Below are 24,618 nucleotides of genomic sequence, written 5' to 3' on the forward strand. Positions count from 1 at the left end.
ATGCTCCTTGACTTTTTAAAAATCTCCATCTTGTTCTTGTCCCTTTGGATTCATGGACTGAAGGCCGGGGGTGCAACTTATAGGTGTAATGAATCACTTACCAGATTCTCAAGCAATAGCAATAGTGCAGGTATGCTATTTCACATTTGTCTTCTTTGCCTTATAACTCCAGCATGAATTTCATTTAACAACTAATACGCACCTTTCTCCAATCTCTCACATCAAAAGTGTGCCAGGTTGATGGAAAAACTCATAACTGCAAATTTGATAGTTGCTTCAATCACAGTACGCTTTTTACATTCCAATCTTCATCACCTTTGATACCGCATTAACATACAACTGCTTTTATTGTGTTTACCTTAGATAATCATTGGGTTCTTGTCACTGGCTGCCGCCAGGTGGGAACTACGGACGGACTGAGCAATCAACAATGTGCACAATATTCAAACGCGCCACCCTTCGGTTACAGTCAGTATCCTTGATCTCGAACCCTATGGTCCTGATAAAGTTCCTTACACGAAATTCATTTTTCCCGTCTGAAATCTTTAGAATGTACCAACCCCGGGGGTGTATCTTATTACTGCCCTAACTGGAATCCTAAGAGTGGAGGAGCCTTGAGTAAGTCGTATTTCCACATCAGTCAAAAGCTCACTTCACTGAACACTATCTTTCCTCAGCGTGTAGCAATTGCACGCCTTCATAGATCACACGTCAAACAGGAAACCGTGAAAATCCCCAGTTCTCTAAGCAAAGTCGGAATGAAAAACTATACGAGTCAAACAATCTATGGGGTTTCTTGGCCAAATGCTGATGTCTGGACTCCCAATGATTTATTCCCTGATTCATACCTTGTTATTTAACAAAGAGATGATGACAAAAATGTTTCAAATCGTTACAGCCAGTGACCCAGGATCCGTCATCAGGCCATGTCATTATCTCCTCACCTCATGACCTAACCAAATGAAAAGTCAATCAATATTTGCCCTCATCCACTTTCTTCATGTTTCCACTCTGGTCCCATGACCATGGAAGCTTGTAGCTCACGTTTAAGGATCATTTAAGACTTTTGAATCAAACAATATTGACATATTTGCCGATTAGACATTCGTCTTTTCTCAATCACCAAATAGCTGTCACTGTCCTGAGATCACAGGGCTGCAAGTAAATTGTCCTCCTAGGTGTTCAACATGTAAACTGAAGTCTATGAAGACCCAATCATAACTCAATCAAGAACTTCTTGATGATCGATTCATGAGCGCGCGCATATTTTCGCGAAGAAGCGGCATGTCATCAGGCAAAACTCACGTCACTCGAAAACACATCAATGTCAGCATGTGTGTATCAGATGTATCTTGTATCTTGGATTCGCGCTTTGATATTGCTACAAAACTTCAACACATCGTATGATAGGACATTCATCATTCCTGTTATGTTCATAAATATCAATTTAAACATTCAAGATGTTCAACTTCGCTCAATTGGATGACAATTAACAACAACATCAATTTTTTTCTCAAGTTTGAATTTCATAAAGATTTCAACAAGACAAAAGTTAATGAGAATCAAAGAAAAGAATACATTGTGTTATGATGGTCGAGGGTAAGAATCTTGACGACAAATTGGACACTTATAATCAGGTTTATTAACAATCAAGTCAGCCAAACACTCCTCATGAATCCTATGAGCAGGATGACACCTCAACCGAATGTATGGTTTTCCAAGCAGAAACCCATCAATACAAACCGAACAATCGTCTATCCCAGACCCCACTTGAACCACTGAACATGTCATCATACAATGAGTAAATTCCCAAAGACTCCACCATTCATCTGTTAGAGGTAGAGGAAGATAATGAGCCATTGTAGGATCCATTCCAAAGTTTAAAGAAATCCTTTCAAGTTGTTGGAAGTACAGCTCGAGTGATCTTTCCTTTGAAATCCATGCTTCATGATGATCTTCTTGCCAATTATCGAGTTGCTCTATCTTATTCTTCTCAGCCTGTGTAGTTAACAAGTTAAAAAGAAGACAAGGAACTCGTCGTGACCCGGCAATCTCGCTAGACGGTTGCGTTTGATCATATACGCTTTGAATGGATATGATGATTTTCAGGAGTTTCAATAAAGGGTCTTCAATTTGCTGGATTTGTTCGTTTTGATCCATCTTGAAGATCTGTAAGTGTTAAGTAAATAATAAGTTGTTGTTAGAAATAAAATATAAATATTGTGATGTGTTAATGAGCTCAAGAATAATATCGTGGTATGTTGGTTGGTGAATGGTTTATTGTGAGGATTCAGGTAGACAAAAATGATCAATAGACCTTTCCACATGCTTTATATTGCAAACGAAGCTGATCCTTCTCAGACTCCAGCATTCAGAACTCGAAGAGAAGCTCAACAGCCCTACTTCAAGAAGCATGTAAGGGTTTTCTAGTCACCCATTTTGATTTTGATTTCGGACTTTTCCAGAATTTGATGAGGTTTGGAAAGCTGTGATACAAATGATACTTTTCATGATTCCTTTCATTGTCGTTTAATCTCCTTCAAGTAATATCACTTCATTGGCATATAGGCACAAAAATCAATATCAAGAGACCTTTCAAGCTTCAAGAACGTTAAAGAGACTCGTGTTTTGTAGATACCGTGCCTACCTCTTCCTCATGATCAAGATCCTAATATTTAAACGCTGACTCAAAAATTGAATCAAAAATCAATCTTGCGATCAAGAAAGACATGCCAAGCACACTACTGACGTTACTGGCTCAACGGGGAGAAGACACTGAAGATTATGAAGCTTATAAGTGTTTTTGGTTTCCAAGCTTCAAACTGCTAGATTCGTGTTGTCTCGTTTGATTTGATTGGATTTGAGAGAAGTCAAATACTTAATTATGAATTGTTTGAAAATCTCAAAATTTCAAAAGGCCTTCGCCAGTTCAGTGTCACAGACGTTTGCTTTTACGTGCCGTTTTGAATTTTTGCCAAAAATTCGATTGAGCTTCATTAGGATTGTTTAAAATGACCATCACTTTTCAAAAGCTTTCATTAGACTCATTTTCTGCATTTTGCTCATATGAGCTCATTAGGATCCTAGAAACTCGGTTTGTGTCAAAGGTATGACTGGAAATCATCTTGCGCATGGCCTGTGATCCTAGCTGGATAGAAAGATGAGCGCCCGAGTCACACAAGATGCCATAGCATCTGATATTAATTTAAACTCTTTGTTTGTCGTAATCATCATTTGAAAGATGTCGATTATGTTTTATCAGAAAAACTGAAGAAAACTTATTCACATTTTTTCTAATAACACGAGCATTTATGAAGTGTCTTTCAAACAATATCCTACTTGATTGCCTGCCTATCAATCTTTCTTCGTTGTCAGAAGGCTGACCAGGTCTAACGTAAGTGAGTATCAACACAAGTTGACATTGCTTTGATTTACTCCTGTGGTACGAGTATATGGCCAAGGAAACCAATATAATACGACCGTCTGATTATGGTAACGGGAATGAGCATAGCCTCCAATGACTTGGGAATCGACCATCAAATGCAAATCATCAATTCGAACTTTGAATAAATTATATTCTCGTATGAAGCTTCAATGATGGGAATCAAAAGAAATTGATACACTGCAAGTGGATCCTTGCACAAAATATAAGACAAAGTTAATTGATCTCCTTGAACCGTTCGGCTTGTATCCAACTCGACATACACAAGGATACTACTCGGATCAAAAGATTCCAAGTATGTTGTATGTTGTTTTTGTATTTTGAGAAAGAGAGCGAGAAAGAGAAAGAAAGAGATCTGAGCAAATCAAGCTGTTATTGGTCAATGTGATGATTTGCAAGAGGCGGTGCAGAAGTCAAATGCTCCACTCAGCTCGGTACCGACCGATCAGAGTGAGTCTCGAGTTTAAGGAGTCAATCCAGCCTCAGCCTCTCAACATCTCAACATCAGCATCAGCATCAGCCTCTCAACAGATATCCAAGATCAAACTATATCAAAACTTATCTCAAGATGTCATCAAGTTGGTCAAACCTATCATCCCAAGACAAAGTAAGTAACCATTCAAATCATCAACAAGAACAAAAACACACATTTTAACTTATTTCATGACTTGACGATATCCTGAACCACAGCAAGCATTCTATTCAATCCTAGATGAAGTGAGTCATTCCTATCAATCAATCAATCAGGACCAATCAACTAAAGAAACCTCTTGAATTCAAAAAGTATTTCACCTCAAGACCCCATTTATTCCCACAACCTCACAACAACCCCAACAGCACCACCACCAATTCAAGTTCAAATGCATACAGTGCAGCAAGTTCAATAGCATCAACCCATCCAGGTGTAGCAGCCTCAGCACTACGAGCCGCCGGAGTCCCAAAAAACGTAGCTAGCAGTAATAACGTCTCAACGGTTTCTAAATGGTCACAGAATCCAAAAGTAGTAGCTGCTAGTAGTAAAGTTAGTCAATTAGCTGGTAAATGGAATCCTAATGGACAATCTAATTCAGAACAAGATTCAACTTCTACGGATCATATGACCAATGAATCTCAAGTTTCTAGTCATACTTCTCGTAAACCTGGTACTTTACCTAATGGATTACAGTCTTCACAGAAATTCATGGGTGAGCTTTTTAAACTGATTCTATATTACTTAATCCTTAAACCCTGATTCTTGATCCTAATCTATTTTCATTTTCGATTTGATTCGATTTTTGATTTCATTAGGAGGTTTTGTTTCACAAGCAGAAAAAGATGCATTAAAGAGAAACCCTTCAGGTGTACTAGGTTCATCCCAACCCCAATCCCAAAAGAAACCAACATTCGATCCACCGCCGATCCGAAAAACAGGTCCGATTCCCATTCCAACCCCATCACTTATCGAAACTGAACCACAAGAAGAAGAAGATGATCAAGAATGGGTGGTAGCTCTTTATGATTTCGAAGGTAGTAGTGATCAAGATCTTTCATTTAAAGTTCATCAAGTCATCAAAGTCACTGAGCATAGTTGAGTGATCAGTTTTCCCCTTGTTGTGACCTTATTTCCCATTTCTCACTAATGGATTGATTCATGTTTTTTTTAGTTTCAGATGATTGGTGGAATGGTCAAATTGATAATGGTCCAATCGGAATGTTTCCAAAAACTTATGTAAAACCTCTTTAGAAAGAAATCCTTTGATTACTTTTTCTCATTGTTTTTATATAGAAATACGTTTGATTATATCTTGGTCGCTTTGATTGTTTGTTTTATTATTTATTTTATCTCTTTGTAATACTGATTACTTATTACCCAAAAACTTTCAATTGAACTCAAGATGGGTCACCTTTTTAAGATCAGGTTTTAGTAAATAACAAACCAACCAGAAACCATCTAATTTATGCAAAGCATATATTCTAATCAAGAGACGTGCAATAAAGTAGCGATCTTTTCCTTCAAATCTAAAATCAAAGCCTTCATCCTTCCTGTCCCTAACATCTCTCTTACCCTCAGCCTTTCTTGGTTAAGGGAACACAATCCTACCATCACCTGGCATTCATAAGACGTGTTGGACCCCAGTCCTTGCCAAAGCCTCACTCAGGCGGGGAACAATAGTAAGTCACTCTTTCCTCTCACTTAAACCGGGGACAAATCTGGAGCTCTACGACGCTCAAAGTGGCTCACTCTTTTTTGACATCTTGTTCCGAATCTTACAAATTATTACTGCAAGCCTCAATATTGGTTCTTTTGTCTTCGAAAGTGCGGTCTTTCAAGAAATTGACGGTGCACCACTTCAATCCACTTAAAGAACATGGGGTGACAAACCAGTCGTCGTGGCTCCAAACTCAAAGCCTCTAATATCAAGGGGCTGCAAGTCATTAGATTTAGTGTAATTTTTTGTACAACTTCAGCACTCTGCACTCTATAGTTCGTCAATCATCACACACTTCAAATCTCCCACTCAAATGATATTTTCAATTCCAAGAACATAAAGAATAATCAATTCATTCCAAGAACATAAAGAATAATCAATTCATTCCAAGACTTAAGGAAAAAAACCCTATAGACCAACTTTTTGGAAAAACCTTTGCCGAAATTCCTATCCAAACATTTTACCAAACGCAGCTCTTTCTTTTTTCTTTCTATTTTCAATCATTAATTTAGTTTGATCTAATTCTTTTTTAATGACCAAATCATTCGGTTCAAGTTTTAAAGCTTCCATTAAATCTTTTACAGCTGATTCTTCTTCATTAACTAAATTGGATGCAACTGCTCTTCTATAAAACGCTTTTGCTCTAAACATAACAAAAGAAAAAGTTATCCAGATCAGAATTGACTACAGGATGAAAGAAGTTTTTTTGAGGAGAGGGGGAACACAAACCTTTCAGAATTGGAAAGTTCTTTGTAAGTTCCTAACATCGATCGTTTGGTGGTATCCATTGGAGCATCTGTAGGATGATGAGTATTTATAACTCTAGTGGAATATTTAATAGCTAATCTAGCGGATTCTTTTGATTTAGTTTTTTGTGAAGCTTTGATAAAAGCTAAAGACGCATTCAAGAGTAAAGAAACTCTCAAGTTGGTATATGATTCTACTTCTTGTGGTGTACAATCTGCTGGTAAAACAGGATGTGTATCAAGGTAAAGAATAGCCTAAAAGATCATCATGATGTAATTGATCAGTTTTGGGGTTCAAAAAAGATATGTGGATGAGAAAAGAGTGTTCGGGTTTGGGAAAGGTAGGATTTACCTTGGCGTATTTCTTACTGGCAATTTCAAATTCTCCATCCTTGAAAGCTTTCGTTGCAATCTCTTTTAGTTTAGTAGCAATCTTCATACACGTCTCAATATATTCGACTTTCTCATCATCCTATCGAAAAAAAAACCAAAAAAATAAGACGTCAGTAAGCCAAATTTAAGTTCTGGTATGATTTTTTTGTTTTTTTTGACTTACATCACTTGGTCTATCTTCCCATTCATCACCCCATTCATCAGCTTTAGATTTCTGAAACGAATCATCATTAGGATCGACAATTCCACAATCTTCAATAACAATCGATTCGACCGGTACATCAGCTTTAGTAGGAGCATCTTCAATCATTCTAACAATCGATCGACCAGCAATAACTCTTCCAAAGACTACATGTTTGCCATCTAAATGAGGTGTATGTACAGTGGTAATAAAGAATTGAGATCCGTTTGTTCCTGGTCCGGCATTTGCCATCGAAAGTAAAAAAGGTTTCTCGTGTTTAAGAATAAAGCTAGAACCATCAGATAAAAGGTTTAAGCAAAAGAAATGATTAGTGGTTTGTTGAAAGTTGGATTAGGAGTCAAACTTGACCAAAAGGATATTACTTTTCATCTTCGAATTTTTCTCCATAGATTGATTCTCCACCTGTTCCATTTCCAGCTGTGAAATCACCACCCTACAGAAAAAGACTCGTGTCAATAATATATAAGATCAGATGAATAAAAAAAGTCAATAGAACATACCTGGCACATAAAAGATTTAATAACCCTATGAAACTTACTACCCTTATAAGACAAAGCTTTACCCGAAAGTTTACTTTCTCCAACTTCACCTGTACATAGAGATTTAAAGTTTTGAGCCGTCTTAGGAACAATATCATCAAACAATTCAAACACCACTTTTCCAAGTACGTTTGAATTGATACTGATCTCAAAGTAAACTTTGGGTCTTTGATGATTAGGATCGATTGGTTTGAATAATAAATCAGATGGAGTTGGTAGTTTTACTTCGGGTTGGGTTTCTGCTTCGAATGGGTCGGTTGTTTGAGATATGGTCGATAGGTCCAGTGGTGGATCCCATTCGGACATGATTGGTATTTTTGAGGCGGTTTACTAGGAATCTTTCTCTTCTAGTCTTTGAAGGTCTTATATAGATATTTCGAAATGTATGATAAAACTCTTTGATCGATTGTCTCTCTTTAAGGAAGGATGTCTATAAGTACCTTGAAGTGTTTTCTGATGAAATTGTTCTTTGAGTCAAATCCAGAACTTTCGATCAATTTCTAGAACTCACCCCGGACCGAGTCTCACTTTGGGACCGCACTCACCCCGGGCTTAATGAAGTAAATTGTGACTCAAAAAATGCTCAACTCAGATCACACGCCAGTTGCTCGGCCATTGCAGATATTGTGGAATAACACCATATGAAGATTTATTTCATCCCAAACATAAGCTTCGAAAGGTGTCAAAACAACAAGAAAAGTGTTTCCCTTTCCTCACCTCTGGGTTTCAAATAATCGAAAAGCTTAGGAGGATGAATGAAGGAAAACGGTTCAGAGGGATACATGACAATCGGACAAAGAGCTTGGAATATCTTGTCTAGATCCAAGTTTGAGAAGACACAAATACAAATCAAGAGCAACCATTTTATGCTGGAATCCTATCCAGAGGATTGTAACCACTTGAAATCCAGAAACTATTGGCCTGTTTATCACAGTGATGTACCAAGACTATTTCTCACTGCATGGAATTCAGGTAGTTGGGATATCTGATCGCACTATTGGCACATTTGCTGTTTGTTCCAACCCAAGTACATCAAAAGAACTGACTTGTTGTAAATTTGGTTTCTCTCTGGTTTGTTACAAACTTCTTACTATCCTGTGCTGGTTTTTTCGTCCTACCCATCGTTAGCAAAGCCACCGACCTCAACATTGCCCAGTATCTAGAAGAATAATGTTTCACATCATTATACACATGACCTCCATATTCAGAAACGATGTTCCGATGATCACGAAGTCTTCTTGAAACTTTTATATACTCTTTCCATGCCTTTTCCATAGCAGCTTCAGCTTTAGGTAACAGGTCTGATGGTGGAGTAGGATTAGCTTTGATGAGTTTCCAATGTTCTAGACAGTGTTGATAGTTATTATATGATAATTTCCAAGGTTGATCAGGTTCAAGGTATTTGTGGGTTTTCTCCCACTCATCGACTAAAACTACTAAACCACTCTCTAGTATGTATACATCTTTTCCATCTTCCTTAAGCCTTAGTATGGGTATATTTCTTGAATGACGTGATGAAGTTGATTCGGGAGGGGAATGATCCTCATTTGGTTTTTTAAAATCAATAAATTGACTATAGCTTTCAGGAGTAATACAAGGATGATGGTTGTCTGATTCATCTAAAGGTAAGATCCCATTATGACGATAATTTTGGATTTCTTCATTCAATTCCTTAAAAGCGATTTCTTTAGCTTCTTTTGCTTTGAGTGTTAATCCTTGAGGTGCGTATGGATAATCTTCAATAGCTCGCCATTGTTCAACACATAGTTGATAATTGTTGTTTGCTAGTTGGTACTTTACAATATCACATTCCTTGATATATTTCTCTGGTCCAAAGTTTAAAAATTCCATAAGATGTAAAATGAGAATTGTAGACCATATAAATAAGATTTTTAACATTTTTCATAGAGTGTATGATGATCTGGTTGACAGGATTGTAGTAGAGAATGTCGGATCAACTCTTCATATCTATGCATGTGATACTTAATTTCTAAATGCACCCCACAATCTTGGAAAATCACCATGTCGCACATTAAAGTAAGAAGAACTCTTACAACTCTCTAATCACCTCATCTTGCCGCAGAAACGGGTTTCATGCATGTGTTCAGAATTGAGTTTTGTGTTCAGATTATTTTAGTTTCAATTTTGACCTGATGATTCTCAATCAGAACAGTCAAGATAACATATGATGAAAGTACTTGGTAAGGTGAAGACAATTACGAATTTTGCCTCGCACATTTGAATTCTACTCAGCTCACAAGTCAATCCCTCACTATTTATTTTATGTCCGGGGTCATCTCATTCCCATCGAATTTACTATCCTTATGGCCTCTGTCAAACGGCGCAACCAAAATTGTGTCAATGGGAGGCGCGAAACTCGGACGGTGAAATCCATGACCAAGTTCGGTGTTTTAGATTCATACAAACGGGTCTTCCGTGGTGGCATTGCCAAGATTTCTGATTGACTGCTATGCCCCCCGCACGTGATACATGATCACTTTGTTATGTGTACACGACTGCACCACAGCAGGTCACGTGATTGTACAGGTGTTGTAGTCATATCTTGTTCTACCCGGGCGTCACGCTCACACCCGGTGCCACGAAGCCTCGTGGCCCCCTAAAGGGGCGCATGGCGAGGGCGAGGGCGCAGGCCACGCCCTGGCCTTCGCCCCGAGCCACATGTGGCCTTTGCAGGGCGGCCTCCGGGTGCCCCACATCCAATAACGAGTCTGATCAACAAAGAAGAGACTTTCATGAAGACGATCGATCGAAGTTGAACCTATCGATTGTTTTCATTCTGGAATGGTTGATAGGGAGCTTCTCATCCCTCATACACTTCTTTAACAGCTTCACATCTTCTGAGGGACTGAACATCATTCTTGAACCTTTGCTATTCCAAAGTATGAAAAGATAGCATAACTTTTGTTTGACTTTTAATGAAATCATCTATTGTTCTCTAATCGTTCTACCTAAATTAATCACAGCTTGTATTTTTTCATTCTTTTAACAATCACTGGACCAAAAAACATCATCTGTAACAATCAGAAATGAAGAAGTCTCATATCATTTCTATCTAGTTTCATCTTTCTTGAGAACATTCAACTCTCATGAATTTGAATGATGATGTGACCATAACAAACCTGACTGATTTCAAATTACAGGCTTATGAGACAAATGAGATGAAATGTTTGTATTCGGTTCTCAGTGAGCTGGAGATCCTTGGTTAGCTTAAACTGAGGAATTTGATTCCAAACTTTTCATTTTCTTCTCAGTTGAAGAATGAGAGTTTTTTTGTACTGGACCGATAGAAAGCCCAACTTTAAAAGTGAGCTGAATGTTTTTTTAGAGGACATAGTTTGCATTGCAGAGAAATCAGAACAAAATATCTTAAGCATTTGAAAAGACTCTTTTTGAGCTAATTGAGGATATAAAAACGACGTATTGAAAAGGTATGTAATTGAAGATCTGGCTCGTATTCCAGAGGCACTGATCGATTCGCTTCAAACTTGGAGAAAGACAATAGATATGTATAAATTAGTTGAGGATATTCATCCAACTTTTCAAGCACACTTGCTCCATGAGAGTATCAGCCTTCATTGAGCATCTGTAATCGTCCATTACACGACCTGCATCTGAAAAGCAGCTTTCAGACGGAACACTGGTTGCTGGAATAGCGAGTATAGCTTGAGCAAGCTTGCTTAGGTGAGGGTACTCAAGGCAGTTGAGTTGCCAGTAACCTAATGGGGTTTGAGTTTGAGGCTCGCGTGACCGAGTGAGATATGATGTGATTTTGTCTCGAAGGTGAAAAACAGGACGAGAAGTTGAGGTTTCGCCAAACAGATCATCTGAGCTGAGATTTGGTTGATTAGGTTCAAATGACTCAATGGTGTCTGTAATTCCAAGACGAATACACTCGGTGTTGATGTGATACTCCAGAGTATCACGCAATACAATGGTCAGACAGATTCCCTCAAGTTTGTTCCTGGGATCGAGAACTGCTGCTATGAGATAGGTGGGCTTCCTGATGGCATTGTTCCTGTAAAGGGTAAGTTTATCGTACATGGGCTTCAAAGCTGATCGGATACCAGGCATTACGTCTGAATCTGATGTGTTCATGGACTGCAACGATAATTGAAGATATGAGCAAGTGACAATAGACCAAGATTAGATGGAATCTGTTCTCGGTACCCACCATTTCAAGACGTCTCATCATATTTTCGTAAGCTAAGGCTGCTAAGGATAATGTAGGGTATTTGGAAGCGGAAAGCTTGGATGTGATTTTTTCAAAAGGTTGAAGAAATTTAACCAGATTTTTGAGTATATCCCATTCAAGGTCACTGATTCGGAGGTCAACATATTGAGGGTCATTGTTGAGTTTGAAGTTAATAACATGTTTCAATCGAAGGACACGGGCACAGACATGACTGAGAGAGTTCCAACGAGTCAGGCATTCTGTTCGAAGTCCAAGCTCTTTTTCAATTCCAGGTGTTTTTAATGCTATTTCTCGAATGTCCAACGCAAATTGATGACAATTTTTGTACTTATTTGAGAGTTCATTTATCTTTTGAAGGAGACATGCAGTCTTTGTCGAAATGATGTGGTCAACAGCGTCAGCAAACTCCTCCGGTACATTCATATGATTTGGCTTGAGACTGTTAGTGAAGTACTTGAGACATGCTCGCACTCCCAGATTGATTACATGAGCTATACATCCATTGAGGTGTTTGGATCGAGAGAACTGCGGAATAGTGCCTTCAAGGGAAGATGCCAAAGTGTTATTGTTGGAAGCATTGTCGGCAGTGATGCAGTAAAGTTTGGAGCGTAACAAAAATTGATCGAGGACACCTAGTAGATGTTTGGCTAGATTGTCACCACTGTGTGGGCCTTTGATTTCAATAAGTGAAATGATAGCGTTCTTCAACTCGAATTTTGAATCAATCCAATGTGCTGTCACCCCCAAAATTGATTTGTGATTACGTGAGGTCCAGGAGTCGCAAGTGAGACTGATGTGATTGATAGATTGAAAGTGATTGATGAGACGTGCTTGATAAAGTTGAAATGATCCAAATATTGCATCTTTCAATGCAGTGGGAGTTATGAGAAGAGATTTGGATCTTGGGTTGAGAAGTGACAACAGATTTTTGAACGCTTTTGAGTTGACAAACTGAAAGGGCAACTCGTCTTGAATGCACATCTTGACAAGTGCTTTCTTAAAAGATTCAGGTGACAAAGTGGCCTAATGTGATTCATCATAACTGAACATGTAAGCTGATTAAAACAATACCACAGAAAATTGATAATGATGATATCTTACCATGTCATCTGGATCCTCTTCTCCAAGCTTGTCCTTTGATGTCAATCTATGGATTTGATTGAGATGACGACTGAGAGATCTAGTGCCGCCGTTTGCGTCTTGAGCTATTGAACTTCGACATAACTCATTTGATAACTTTTCACTGGGAAGCTGGCAGACAAACTTGACCTTTCTGCCAATGATATCAGGTTCAAAATATTCCCATACCCAGGAAGTGCGCTTCTTGATCAATTCTCGAGTCTCTTCTAAACGTCTTTGAAGTTCTGCATTTGTCTTTGGAGACCTTGTTCTTTGAAATGAGTGACTTGAAGATGTTGCACTCAGCTCTTGTGATCGAGGTGATAAGGGAGAGTGGCGGATGTGTCTTCTTGATTCACTCAGATTACTAGCTCTAGATAATTGTGACATGTTTTCAGTGTGAGTTGATAGTGGTTTGTGTCCTGACGTGTCAAGCCTACTAATGGTACGATTAATCTATGGCCTCACTGTCCACTTGGGGCTTCAACGTGGCACCATGGGAAAGCCCTGTCTAGCCAAGGCCTGACCATGGCAGGCCATGGCCCTAGCCATGCCCTGAGCCCTGAAAAATGGGCCGGGTGTGAGCGTGACCCGGGCGGAAGCTTCCTCTCCTCAACCACTGTGGAAGCTGAAGTCCGGGAGTACGAACTAACGTAGTTGTCGTCCTATTGATTATAGGTAATGAATATTGAACCACTGTGGAAGCTGAAGTCCGGGAGTACGAACTAACGTAGTTGTCGTCCTATCGATTATAGGTTATGAGCTGCGTTACCAACCGTTTGTCTTGAAATCATAGTCGTACGCCGAAGTAATCGCACTCGTAGAGTAAGTCTGAGCCGCCACTCAGCACCGTTTTCATATGCCGTTAGCTCGTAGTCCACCAAGAACGTCAAATTCCACAACGAAAGGGAATCGTCCCAAAACCAGGTCATCATCTCGTGCTAGATCACAAACTGAAGAAATCGAACACCCGGAAACGTCTACACGCCACAATACGCCTGCACCGAACATACCAGATCTTTCTGTAGTACCTCCTAACTTTCCTAAACCTCCACTCGATCCGCAATCTTTCGTTAATCTTTCTCGCAATAATTTTCTTGACTCGTCTCGTGAACTCGATCCCGCTGATACCACCATTACCAATATTACCACACGTCGTCAAACACACCACCGTAACATTAGTGACTCTTCATCCGATCACTTCGTCATGTCTCAGTCAGACAACATTACTGAACGCCTCAAGGTCCTTAGTCGTAATCATAATGATGTTCAGAAGTTTGTGTCAGACATTGAGAAACTCAAAGACGACGGTTCTAATATTGCAAGATGGAAACTTCGTACCGAACGTGCCATTTTCGACATGACTGATGTAGCCGATTACTGGTCTTTGAACTCCGTAGATCCCAATAACCCGGTAGAAGTACAAATTGATCGTTGTGCAGGGAGAGTGATCAATGCAACAATCAGTGAGGACCTCAAGGATGTTATAACGCACCATACTCAATCGCATATGGCCCTTCATACGATAGAGGAGATGTTTCAGCAAGGAGGTCGCACCGCTCAATACGTTATCTTCCGATCTATGGTTCTCCGCAAATTCGATCCTAGTACAACTGACCTAATCACTTTCATCACCCAACTCAATAAGGACTGGGAACGTCTCAGATCGGCTGGTTTTAAGTGGGAGGAGGACACAATTAAAGCTATGATTGTACAATTATGTTCTCCGGTATCTGGTGAATACGGCATGGACGTCCTGAACACTACTTTAGATGCACGATACCGTACCGATAAATCTCAATTTTCATTGTCAGAAGTTAGAGCAAATTATCAGAATCTAATCACGACTAGGAAGACGGTACAAGAAAATGATCAAATTCAGACATTAGCTGCATCGTTTAGTAATACCATGACTCCGTCTAAGTGGAGTAACTCGCCAAATCAAGCGTCTAGGACATCAATGTCTCCTGCAACGAGTCGATTACGATCGAACCAAAGCTTGGGTATTCAGTCAACGGGACCTACACCACCCGGACCGGTTTTTAAGACCAGGGCTCAACGTGATAACTCAGAAGCGTACCCATTGAATCCTCCGAAATCTGCTCCGTCCGAAGTTCATCAGGGTATTTGGCAATGTTTTCACTGCGCTGATTTTGGTCATGGTTTGGAAAGTTGTCCGATTAAGAAGAAGGGGCGAAGTAGAACGGCACCTCACTTCAACGACTGGATTAAATGTACCAACAACAGATGGTATGCATACAAAACACTTTATCCGGCAAATCAAGTTCAAGCACGACTTACTCAGTTAGAAGGAGAAGAGCAACCTATTTCGTCACCTTGTCACATGTCTCAAGTTTCGGCATCAACTGTTGCATGGAGCACCGAGAGTAACTCGGTCGATGCGACGCCAACCGAATATCTCTTGGATAGTGGAGCGATGCACCATGTGAGCAGTGCTTTGCCATTTTTTCTTAACTATCAATCGCTCTCATCTCCAATAAAGATGAATACGGCTGCTCATGGCAATAATGCTATGATTGTAGGAAAAGGGTGTTTGAAGGTGAAGGCGGAGGATGGAAGTGATTTTATAATCGAAGATGTGTATTATTGTCCTCAAGCAACATCAACCTTAATCTCTCAGGCCGCGTTGGTGGAAGCTGGTGCTAAGATTTGGTTCTGGGGGAAGGATGTGGTGATGAGGATGCCCGGTGGGAAATCTTTGATAGCTTCTTATTGTAATAGAAGATGGATCTTGAACGCAATGAAAACACATGTTTTGTCTCATGAAACACCTGAGGTAGTTGGAAAAGTGAGAGCGTTGAGTAGTGCAAAGGATGTTGATTTGGCTTATCTATGGCATAGAAGATTCAGACACGTTGAGATGAAGAGAATAAGGAAGCTATGTGCCGGTCAACTGGGGTTGGTTCTGCCAACGTCTATACCCAGTAGTGACTTTGCTTGTGAAGACTGTCTACAATGCAAGAGTGCACGTCATCAAAAACTCGGCCGAACGGGACGAGAGTACGGTATGCTGGATGTCATCGTATCGGATGTCATGGGACCTTTTCCAGAGGATGTCAATGGAAATAGATTCACCGTTACTTTTAGGGATGTTGCAACAACCTTTTCTGAAATCATCATAATCAAAGCAAAATCAGAAGTACCCGATGTATTCATGAAAGTCATCAATAAATGGGAACGGGAGACTAATTTTAAAGTCAAACATGTACGAACTGACGGTGGTGGCGAGTATATCAAGACCACGTTCAGCAATTGGTTAAAATTGAAAGGTATTGTGCATGAGCATTCAAACCCGTACGAACCAGAACAAAACGGAGTAGCTGAAAGACTGAATCGAACCATTAGCAAAATGGGGAGGACGATGCTGGCGGCTTCGAACCTACCTCAGACGTTCTGGTCTTTCGCATATGTAGCGGCTTGTTACTTGCACAACAGACTGCCTAATACGCTGACGGGTGATCATACACCTTATGAATTATTTTATAAGCATAAACCTCAGCTTGACGTTATTCGCACTTTTGGGGCTACTGCCTTTGTTCATCGGCACGACGCACAACACAATGGGAAGCTGGATGAGAGGGGTCGTCGTTGCATGATGATAGGGTATTTGGAAGGGGGAAAAGGTTGGGTGTTTTATGATCCTGGTTCGAAGGTGTTGATAAAGAGTGGTATTGCGGTATTTCCTTATGAGGATAAATTTATCTATTCAAAGACTCAAGAGAATCCTGAAGAACAAACGACTTCTAAATCATTAAATAAAATCTTAGACAATCCGAAGAAGAAGAGCAGTTTAGAGTTCATAATGAATGCATTGCAATTAGGAGACTTTACCGGAGAAAATCAGGTGTTGGAAGAAGATAAATATGTAGAACTATTGAGTGCGAACATTGACTTGTCAGCAGGTTTGAAAGAACCGAAATCTTACACTGCAGCAATGAAAGACGAGTATTCAGAAGAATGGAAGAAAGCGGTTGAAAAGGAGTCGAGTGCAATGGAAGAGATGGGAGTGTGGAAAGTGATTGATAAGCCAGAGGGTGTGAATGTGCTGGGTTTGAAGTGGGTATTCACACACAAACAACTAGATGCTAACGGAAATCCTATAAAGTTCAAAGCTCAACTTGTAGCGCAAGGTTTTTCCCAACGTGAAGGGATCGACTACGATGAGACCTTCGCACCGACTGCTTGTATGTCATCGTTACGATTTCTTCTCACCTTGGCGGCACTGATGGGCTGGGAGGTACACTCTTTTGATGTGACGGCTGCTTACTTGCATAGTGATATAACTAAGAAGGTCTACTTTAACTTACCGCCGGGATGTATGGACGATGCTAGAAAAGCAAACAAAATTCTAGAGGCGGTGAAGGCACTATATGGAACTAAGCAAGGAGCGCGTTGCTGGTGGAAACATTTTGAAAATATTTTGAGGAAGTTGGGATTTAGGGCATGTCAGTTTGATCAATCTTTGTATGTCTGTCGAAGGGGTGATGAGGTGTGTATAGTATGGGTGCATGTTGATGATGGTGCTGTGACGGGAAGTAGTCTGGAGCTGTTAAGAGAATTAGGAAGGGAATTGGAGAAGGATTTAAAAATTAGATGGTCAGAGAAGCTGGAGTGTATAATTGGTATTGATGTGGATAGATTAGCGGATGGATCCTTTGAATTGTCTCAACCAGGTTTAACAACAAAGATAGTTCGTGACTTTTTGGAGGTTGAAGGAAAATCGACAACGCCTCTTAATGCTTCGAACTTACCAACTTCGCCGAAGGACGACGAAGATGAAGTCAACAAGACACGATACTTATCGGTGATAGGATGTCTCAATTACCTTGCTGTCGCAACGAGACCAGATTTGACTTATGCTACCAACTTTTTGGCGAGATTTTCGGCGAGGCCAACTAAGCAGCACTGGGAGGCAGTTCAAGGTGTACTGAAGTATTTGAAAGGGAGTGGGTGTGTGAAGTTGAAGTTGAAGCCTATAAAAGGGGAAGTGAAGATAGGTTTGCATACGTACGTGGATGCTAATTGGGGTGGAGAGTACGCTAGGTCTGTACATGGTTTTGTGACTTTTTTCATGGGGTGCCCGTTGGCCTGGACGTCGAAGAGGCAGGGTTGTGTAGCGACTTCAACGTGTCACGCCGAATACATGGCGCTTGGGACGGCTGCAAGAGACGCGGTTTGGTTACGGAATTTAGTGGGTGATGTGTTAGGGGCGATGGGACCAGTTTCAATGCACTGCGATAATACTTCGGCAATTCACGTCTCAAAGGATAATTCATCGAACAAAAGAACTCGACATACTGAACGTGAATTTTATTACATTAATGAACAACTCTTTAAAGGGACAATTACCCTACACTGGGTTGAATCCAAGAATCAAAAGGCCGATATTCTCACAAAGGCACTGGGCCCATATCTGTTTGCAGCGGGGAAGAAGAATTTGTGTTTGGAGTGATGATATTTTCAATTTTATGTTTTGTTTTTTTGTTAATTCTGTGTGGTGTTCTCTATTTTGTTTTCTTGTTTTTTTTCTCTTTTTATTTGTTAGCAAAGGAGGTGTGCTGTGGCTGGTCGTGGGGGGGGTGTTATGTGTACACGACTGCACCACAGCAGGTCACGTGATTGTACAGGTGTTGTAGTCATATCTTGTTCTACCCGGGCGGAAGCTTCCTCTCCTCAACCACTGTGGAAGCTGAAGTCCGGGAGTACGAACTAACGTAGTTGTCGTCCTATCGATTATAGGTAATGAATATTGAACCACTGTGGAAGCTGAAGTCCGGGAGTACGAACTAACGTAGTTGTCGTCCTATCAATTATACACTTCGATTGCAGATTGTCTGGGACCTAAAAATCCGACAAGATCCTACCGGTGGGCCCCAAACATGGAGAGACCTTGAACAACATCAAGCTCACCATACATCAGCAACAATCAACTGATACGTTACCCAAGACTTTGTACTGTTCAGCGCTTCATACATAGACAACTTAATGTTCATTTGAGGCAGTGTGTCCGCGGGCAATTTGTGAGCTTTTTCTAAAGATACCTGCGCAAACTTACCTGTCATGACACCGCCTAGCTACTCCAAGCACCACATGATTCGCATCAATGACTCGGACGGACACAGTTCTTTTCGGGCGGCAGTCAACGTCGGGCCAGTGAAGGCAAGTATGAGCGTCGAATGATCGTGGAGCCATTCTACAGGCATCTTTGCATTCAAGACGGGATCCAATGATCGATAAGGTATGTAACGACGTCCTGTTTCGCCACAACTCATGAATATCTGGCAGTGGCAGTCTGATAGAGTTCAGTAGGAGGAAATTGGCAGTTGAAATCTTTCACATTTTTCTTGCACAACTATGTGTAGAGGGAAAAGGTTATTCCGGCTATAGGGATAAACCTTTTACCCAGTTTAGTCCAGAGTGATATCCCTGCCGTGTCTTGGAAAGCAACTTTAGTGTGTATCATTCATTCACCACTATCATCTCCTGATCACTCCCCCTTCCTGATGATTTTTTTTCTGAAAAATTGCCACCATGCAAAACCCTTCTTTTGACTTCTGACAACATTGTCAACTTGATTAAAATATCATACCTACCACTGGGTCTTATTTCCCCAAGCACTCCACAGCAGTCAACTCTTGATGTAGACATATATTTCCCAATTATTCAATGAGTGATACATATTTAATCACAATGCTTTTTCTGAACCAATCCAAGATCTTTGGGCCCATTTTTTGTTTTAAATGGACCACAGTGTAGTGGACTACTTAAGGTCCCTGTAGCAGTAGGGTGTAGTCTGACTTCATAACCACACCACAATTGTGATGAAGTCAAGCGTATTCTTACCCAAATCTCATACTATGGTACAGTCACCCCGTAGTGGGCCGTGCTGGAGCGGCCGTAGTCACTGTAGGCTACAAGTACACAGTGCTCAAGAAGAAAAAGAGCCAGGTACCATGTTTCACTATCAATGTATTTTAAAAACCAGAAAGAGAAGGGCTTAGAGCCATATAAGATGAGATAATCAAAAAAACTCATTCATCAAACAAAACATTGAATTAGTTAATGAAAAAAGAACCACATCAACAAGAATTAAACCATAAATCTAATTAGAAATGAAGTTATCTATATGAATCAAAAGAATCAAACCCATACATAATGAATCAACTTAATTCAGATCTCCTTCTTCTTTTTTTTCCTTTTGCACACTTCATGATCTAAAAAGTATATTATGACTGTGTCCTGAAACTTACCAGAAGACACTGTCTTGTTCTTCAACCATTCGTGGCAACCAACAGCCTTTGATATGGTCAAAGGCCTCATGGGTCCTTGACTGTGACATGAGACAGCAATTTTGGAAGCCAAAGAAAAGGTACACTCAACCCAGCAGCAAGTTTCAGGCAGAGACATATAATCTTGAGCCATAGTGGCTAAGACTGGGAAACTTTTTGCATCACTCTAAATTTCATGGAATTCAGAAATCAGTGGGGGTAAGATAATGGGGATATTGAGCAAAAAAGGTACTCACAGCACACCAGTCAAGCACACTCCTTCCTTTGCCCAATGGATTATCACCCTCAAGATATTGTCTTATTTGAAGTTAAATGCCCTGAACAGTTCCAGTGCTGGAACAATTGAAAACAATTCAACTTCCTCATTGTCACTCACATTGGGTTGATTTGCTGAAATAGATTCTAGCAAAGGTGATCAACTAAAAAAAATATAACAGAAATACACACCTCAAGAGGTTTCTTCACCAAACAAATGAAAGAATTGTTCAATGGAGATGCTCAAAACCATGGAAGAACTGATTTGTGTTTGGATCTGTATCTAGAATACTGTTGATACTCTGTAACCAGGAAACATAGTAAGAGAAACATTTTCATAAATACTTCAATAAGGCAAGCAAGAGTGAATGATCTCATGTCTAGCTGTTACACACCTTTGAATATTAGTATTGGTTTTGGAATTCCAGCACACTTACCAACTATGGATGATACACTTGAGACCTTGTGACTTTGCACAGCTGCTAAACCATTGCCAACCCAAGGATCTCAATTCTCAAACATATCAATCATAAAACCTTTTCACAATCCAGTAGCTGTGATCTAAAAAATCAACTGCTCACCAATTGGAAGAAGATCTGACTGACCTCTACCAAAGCCCATCTGACCAGGTCTGCAGTTCTGCTTGGATCTTCATTGTTGTAGTTTTCATCTTCACAATCAGAGTTCATAGAAGTGGGTACTAAGCCTGTGGTATCCTCATCTGATGATGATCAGACCTCAACATTGTTCTCTCTGGTGTTAATGACCCAAGGTCGGTTTTCACATCAGCTGCCAAACTTTTAATTGTCGTGAGTCAATGCTTGACATCCAAAGTGAGTTTATATCATAACCATCTCCCACAATTTCCCAAAAGAATCCTAATAAATATCATTTACAATCCATAAGAGCATCTCCAACGCGCCTGAATCTGAATGACTCATACAGGTAATTTATTTCTTCGGCTGGACAGCTGTATTTCTTTTTCAGCGACATGTCAGGACAGGTCCCTCCAGCGCACAATCTGAACTTCATTCTCAATTCCTCTTGAGGTTCAACCCACGTCACTCAAAGTCCCTTTTTGTCCAGACGTGAGCAGTCACCTACCTATCTTATTATCACAATACGTAACGAGTTTGACATATGGACAATTATTTTAGTCAACGTTCGGGCAAAAACCGTTGAGATACTGGTTTTTCAGCGATTCAGCCAGGTCCGCAGATTTGCGGACCTGAGCATGGGAGTGTGTCATTTCCCAAAAACCAAGTTCGCACCGTGGGCCAGGTGTGAGACCTTTCCCTCGGCGCTGGAGGACGATTTTCTGAAAAACAGCAATACAGGTTACGTTTTTGACATAAACGTAACATTTAGTCATTCAGATTCACGAGCGTTGGAGATGCTCTAAAGACATTGTTAAGTTGATCAGCTATCTTGTCAATGTTGGCAATGGCACCCATTCAAGTGGTTTGTACCAGTACCTGATCATATAGAATTAGAAAAAACTTCAGTATTGGAATAAGAAATCCAAAGAAGTCAACCAAGCAAAAGAAATGAAACATAAGCAGTCTATCTCATGGAGTCCATGCAATGAAAAACTTTCCAACTAGTCTGGCAAGCCAATCGTAATAGCACTGTCATGTTACCAACTTCAATATGATCCTTCTAATATGAATTAATTCAAGTTGTGGTATCAGTAACACACAATATGAAAGCTCAACAAGGCAAAACTTGCTTAATCTTGTTGGCAATGGCACCCATTTCAATGGGTTGTGCAAGTACCTGATCATATAGAAATAGAAAAAACTTCAGTATTGGAATAAGAAATAGAAGTAAACCAAACAGAAGAAAAGAAAAATAACCAGACCATCTCATGGAGTCCATGTAATGAAAAACTTTCCAACTAGTCAGGCAATCAAATCACAATAGTACTGACATGTTACCAACTTCAATATCATGATCCTTCTAATATGAACCAATCCAAGTTATGGTGACAGTAACACCTCTGAAAGCCAAACAATTAGTCTATCTGTAATATTGTAGACAAGGCAAAAGTTGGTTGTATGATCCTACAGTCTAAAATACCAAATTTAGATAAATGTTCTGATGAAAATCAACAGATTCACTCATCTCTTAATGCTATCCATATGTACTCTCATCTTGCTTCCTCCAACTCCTCAACTTTTTCTGTACAGCTGTTGTTACTCTGGATCTCTACGACCATCAAAACTAAGAGCTCAAAGATCTTGAAGCTTAGTTTGTCGAGCTGTAATCAAGTATGTAAGCATGATGAATAAAAATTCCTCAATCTAGCCATCATTCCAATCTAGAGTCGAATGTACAAACATGCCTTTAAGGCTTGATGCAAAGCTTGGTTTGGACCCATCTAAGACTACATAACATCTGAAGAAAAAAAAATGTCATAAACAAAAATACAAATTAACCTATTCTACATAACAAACCACCACCCCAAAATCCCACAATCCAAAAGCCTAACAAACCATTACAAAGAATGACCTTAAAAGATAGTCCCATCACTAACAACCTTCAAAGGAGGACCAGCCGAGCCGAGCCCACCAACCGACCTTTTCTTCCAAGCGATTTCTCTTCCCCCTTTCCAAGTAGCCGCCTCCAAAACCTGTACCAAACTCAACTCATTCTTCTTTCCAACCAACCCTAACCTTTGATTAATCCCTTCTTTAATCTGATCTAATCCTATGACCGTTAAAGCTCTCCATTCGATAATAGCAGGATGAGAAGCCGGTAAAGCAGGCAAGTCTTGTAAATCAAAGTTTTCTATAGATGATTGTAGTGATAAGGAGTTGATGAAGGCTTCGGGTTTGGGTTTTAGATAGTCTAGATCGATTAATAAGCCTCCGTTTCTGTACTCTGGTAAACCTGTCATTTGTTCTTTCCCCGTAAAGATCCAACCTAAAGTCTTTTCCATCCTACAAAACGATTTTCCAAACCTCATCAGATCAGAAAAAAGAAATAGAAATCAAATTCAAACACTTACACTTCGATCAACGAATACGTAAGCCATTGAGACAACTTATGAAACGAAACAAATCCGTCTTGAAGAGTTTGAGACTTAGAAGTTTCTAGCGCTTTACAATTCCAAACATCACCAATAAACTGACCATGAACTTGTTCTCTTCCAAGATGAGGCCAAATCGAACCCAATCCTTTTTCCTGATCAATCACCAAGTTCCACAAAACGTCCACCGGAACGATGATTTCACCTTTCATCACTGGTTTAGGAACCGGCCTGACTTGTGGATGATCCATAAGATAGTCTAGAAGATTACCAGGTCTTGATAATTGACGTGAAGGAAAGAATTCTGAAGGAGTGGATAAGAGACTGCCTAGGTTGTTGAGCAAGGTTGTTCTGCCTTGTAATCCTACAATCTGATTACCAGGTCTAGATTGCATAGATTTAGATAACTGATCGAGGGTTAAAGACTTCAACCCGATCGGATCAACTTGATGAGGAACCTGAGGATCAGAAGAAAACAATCCATTCATAAACCCATACAACGTTCCAATTGCCAATCCTTCACTCCGACCGATTCCTTGATTCCCTTGAGGTTGAGGTTGGGAAGTAGGTTCTTGGAATGACCATTCGTCACCTGCTCCTGCATCCATTAAGACGGCTACAACGAATAGATCAATAAGTTTTCGGGTAGGTTCAAGTGGATCTTCGTGGGTCGATTTCCATGAGGTTAGTAAGGGAGTAATCCTGTCTTGGTCATTGACTAAGAAATGTCGCCATCGTCCATGCGGTGGGATCTTGTGATAATCTGTACCGAAATCTCTCTGTAAAAACAAACCCTTGATCAGCTTTAGTTTAGTTTAAATTGAAAGGAAGGAACTTACGTGGATTAGGTTGGTACAGTAGTCTATTAAGACTGGTAATTGGTTGGGTTGGATTGACCAGAACTCTAGTTTGTTGGAATGGCTTAGATTGTAAACTTCTTGACAACTTTCTCTGATTGATTTTAATGATTTAAGATATTCGACTCTTTGTTGATGGTCTTTCATAATAGTTTGAGTTGGTTTGCTTGTTTGTTTAACTTTGATGACGTAATTTCAATCGAGATGAAGTGAAGAAAGGTTTTAAGTAGTTTTGGACTTGGTGGGACATAGTATAAACATATTACACTTGGATATGTTTAAACTGAGTACACCATCAAAAATGTTGAATCGACAAACCGTC

General features: G+C 40.0%; 6 protein-coding genes across 6 annotated transcripts; 2 read left to right on the forward strand and 4 right to left on the reverse strand.

The window, feature by feature from the left end:
- Positions 1 to 703, forward strand: MELLADRAFT_123787 (uncharacterized protein; the record flags this gene model as incomplete). Its single annotated transcript, XM_007405547.1, has 5 exons — positions 1 to 130; positions 229 to 285; positions 364 to 468; positions 550 to 618; positions 678 to 703. 5 exons carry the CDS (start codon positions 1 to 3, stop codon positions 701 to 703), a joined length of 387 nt encoding a protein of 128 aa, XP_007405609.1.
- An 881-nt stretch (positions 704 to 1,584) lies between these two features.
- Positions 1,585 to 2,160, reverse strand: MELLADRAFT_102863 (uncharacterized protein; the record flags this gene model as incomplete). The annotated part of the gene is made up of 1 exon (XM_007405663.1): positions 1,585 to 2,160. One exon carries the CDS (start codon positions 2,158 to 2,160, stop codon positions 1,585 to 1,587), a length of 576 nt encoding a protein of 191 aa, XP_007405725.1.
- A 1,850-nt stretch (positions 2,161 to 4,010) lies between these two features.
- Positions 4,011 to 5,165, forward strand: MELLADRAFT_92433 (uncharacterized protein; the record flags this gene model as incomplete). The annotated part of the gene is made up of 5 exons (XM_007405548.1): positions 4,011 to 4,049; positions 4,133 to 4,159; positions 4,227 to 4,626; positions 4,730 to 5,008; positions 5,086 to 5,165. 5 exons carry the CDS (start codon positions 4,011 to 4,013, stop codon positions 5,163 to 5,165), a joined length of 825 nt encoding a protein of 274 aa, XP_007405610.1.
- A 770-nt stretch (positions 5,166 to 5,935) lies between these two features.
- MELLADRAFT_115370 (uncharacterized protein) lies at positions 5,936 to 7,936 on the reverse strand (the record flags this gene model as incomplete). Its single annotated transcript, XM_007405662.1, has 6 exons — positions 5,936 to 6,274; positions 6,361 to 6,632; positions 6,730 to 6,849; positions 6,934 to 7,240; positions 7,335 to 7,405; positions 7,473 to 7,936. 6 exons carry the CDS (start codon positions 7,815 to 7,817, stop codon positions 6,079 to 6,081), a joined length of 1,311 nt encoding a protein of 436 aa, XP_007405724.1.
- Positions 7,937 to 8,375: 439 nt separating this feature from the next.
- MELLADRAFT_102866 (uncharacterized protein) lies at positions 8,376 to 9,410 on the reverse strand (the record flags this gene model as incomplete). Its single annotated transcript, XM_007405661.1, has 2 exons — positions 8,376 to 8,458; positions 8,558 to 9,410. 2 exons carry the CDS (start codon positions 9,408 to 9,410, stop codon positions 8,376 to 8,378), a joined length of 936 nt encoding a protein of 311 aa, XP_007405723.1.
- Positions 9,411 to 22,920: 13,510 nt separating this feature from the next.
- On the reverse strand, positions 22,921 to 24,443 carry MELLADRAFT_33552 (uncharacterized protein; the record flags this gene model as incomplete). The annotated part of the gene is made up of 3 exons (XM_007405660.1): positions 22,921 to 23,350; positions 23,419 to 24,218; positions 24,279 to 24,443. 3 exons carry the CDS (start codon positions 24,441 to 24,443, stop codon positions 22,921 to 22,923), a joined length of 1,395 nt encoding a protein of 464 aa, XP_007405722.1.
- Positions 24,444 to 24,618: the final 175 nt, after the last annotated feature.

The sequence above is a fragment of the Melampsora larici-populina genome (genome assembly GCF_000204055.1).
Source record: "Melampsora larici-populina 98AG31 unplaced genomic scaffold MELLAscaffold_4, whole genome shotgun sequence".
Lineage (NCBI taxonomy): Eukaryota > Fungi > Basidiomycota > Pucciniomycetes > Pucciniales > Melampsoraceae > Melampsora > Melampsora laricis-populina.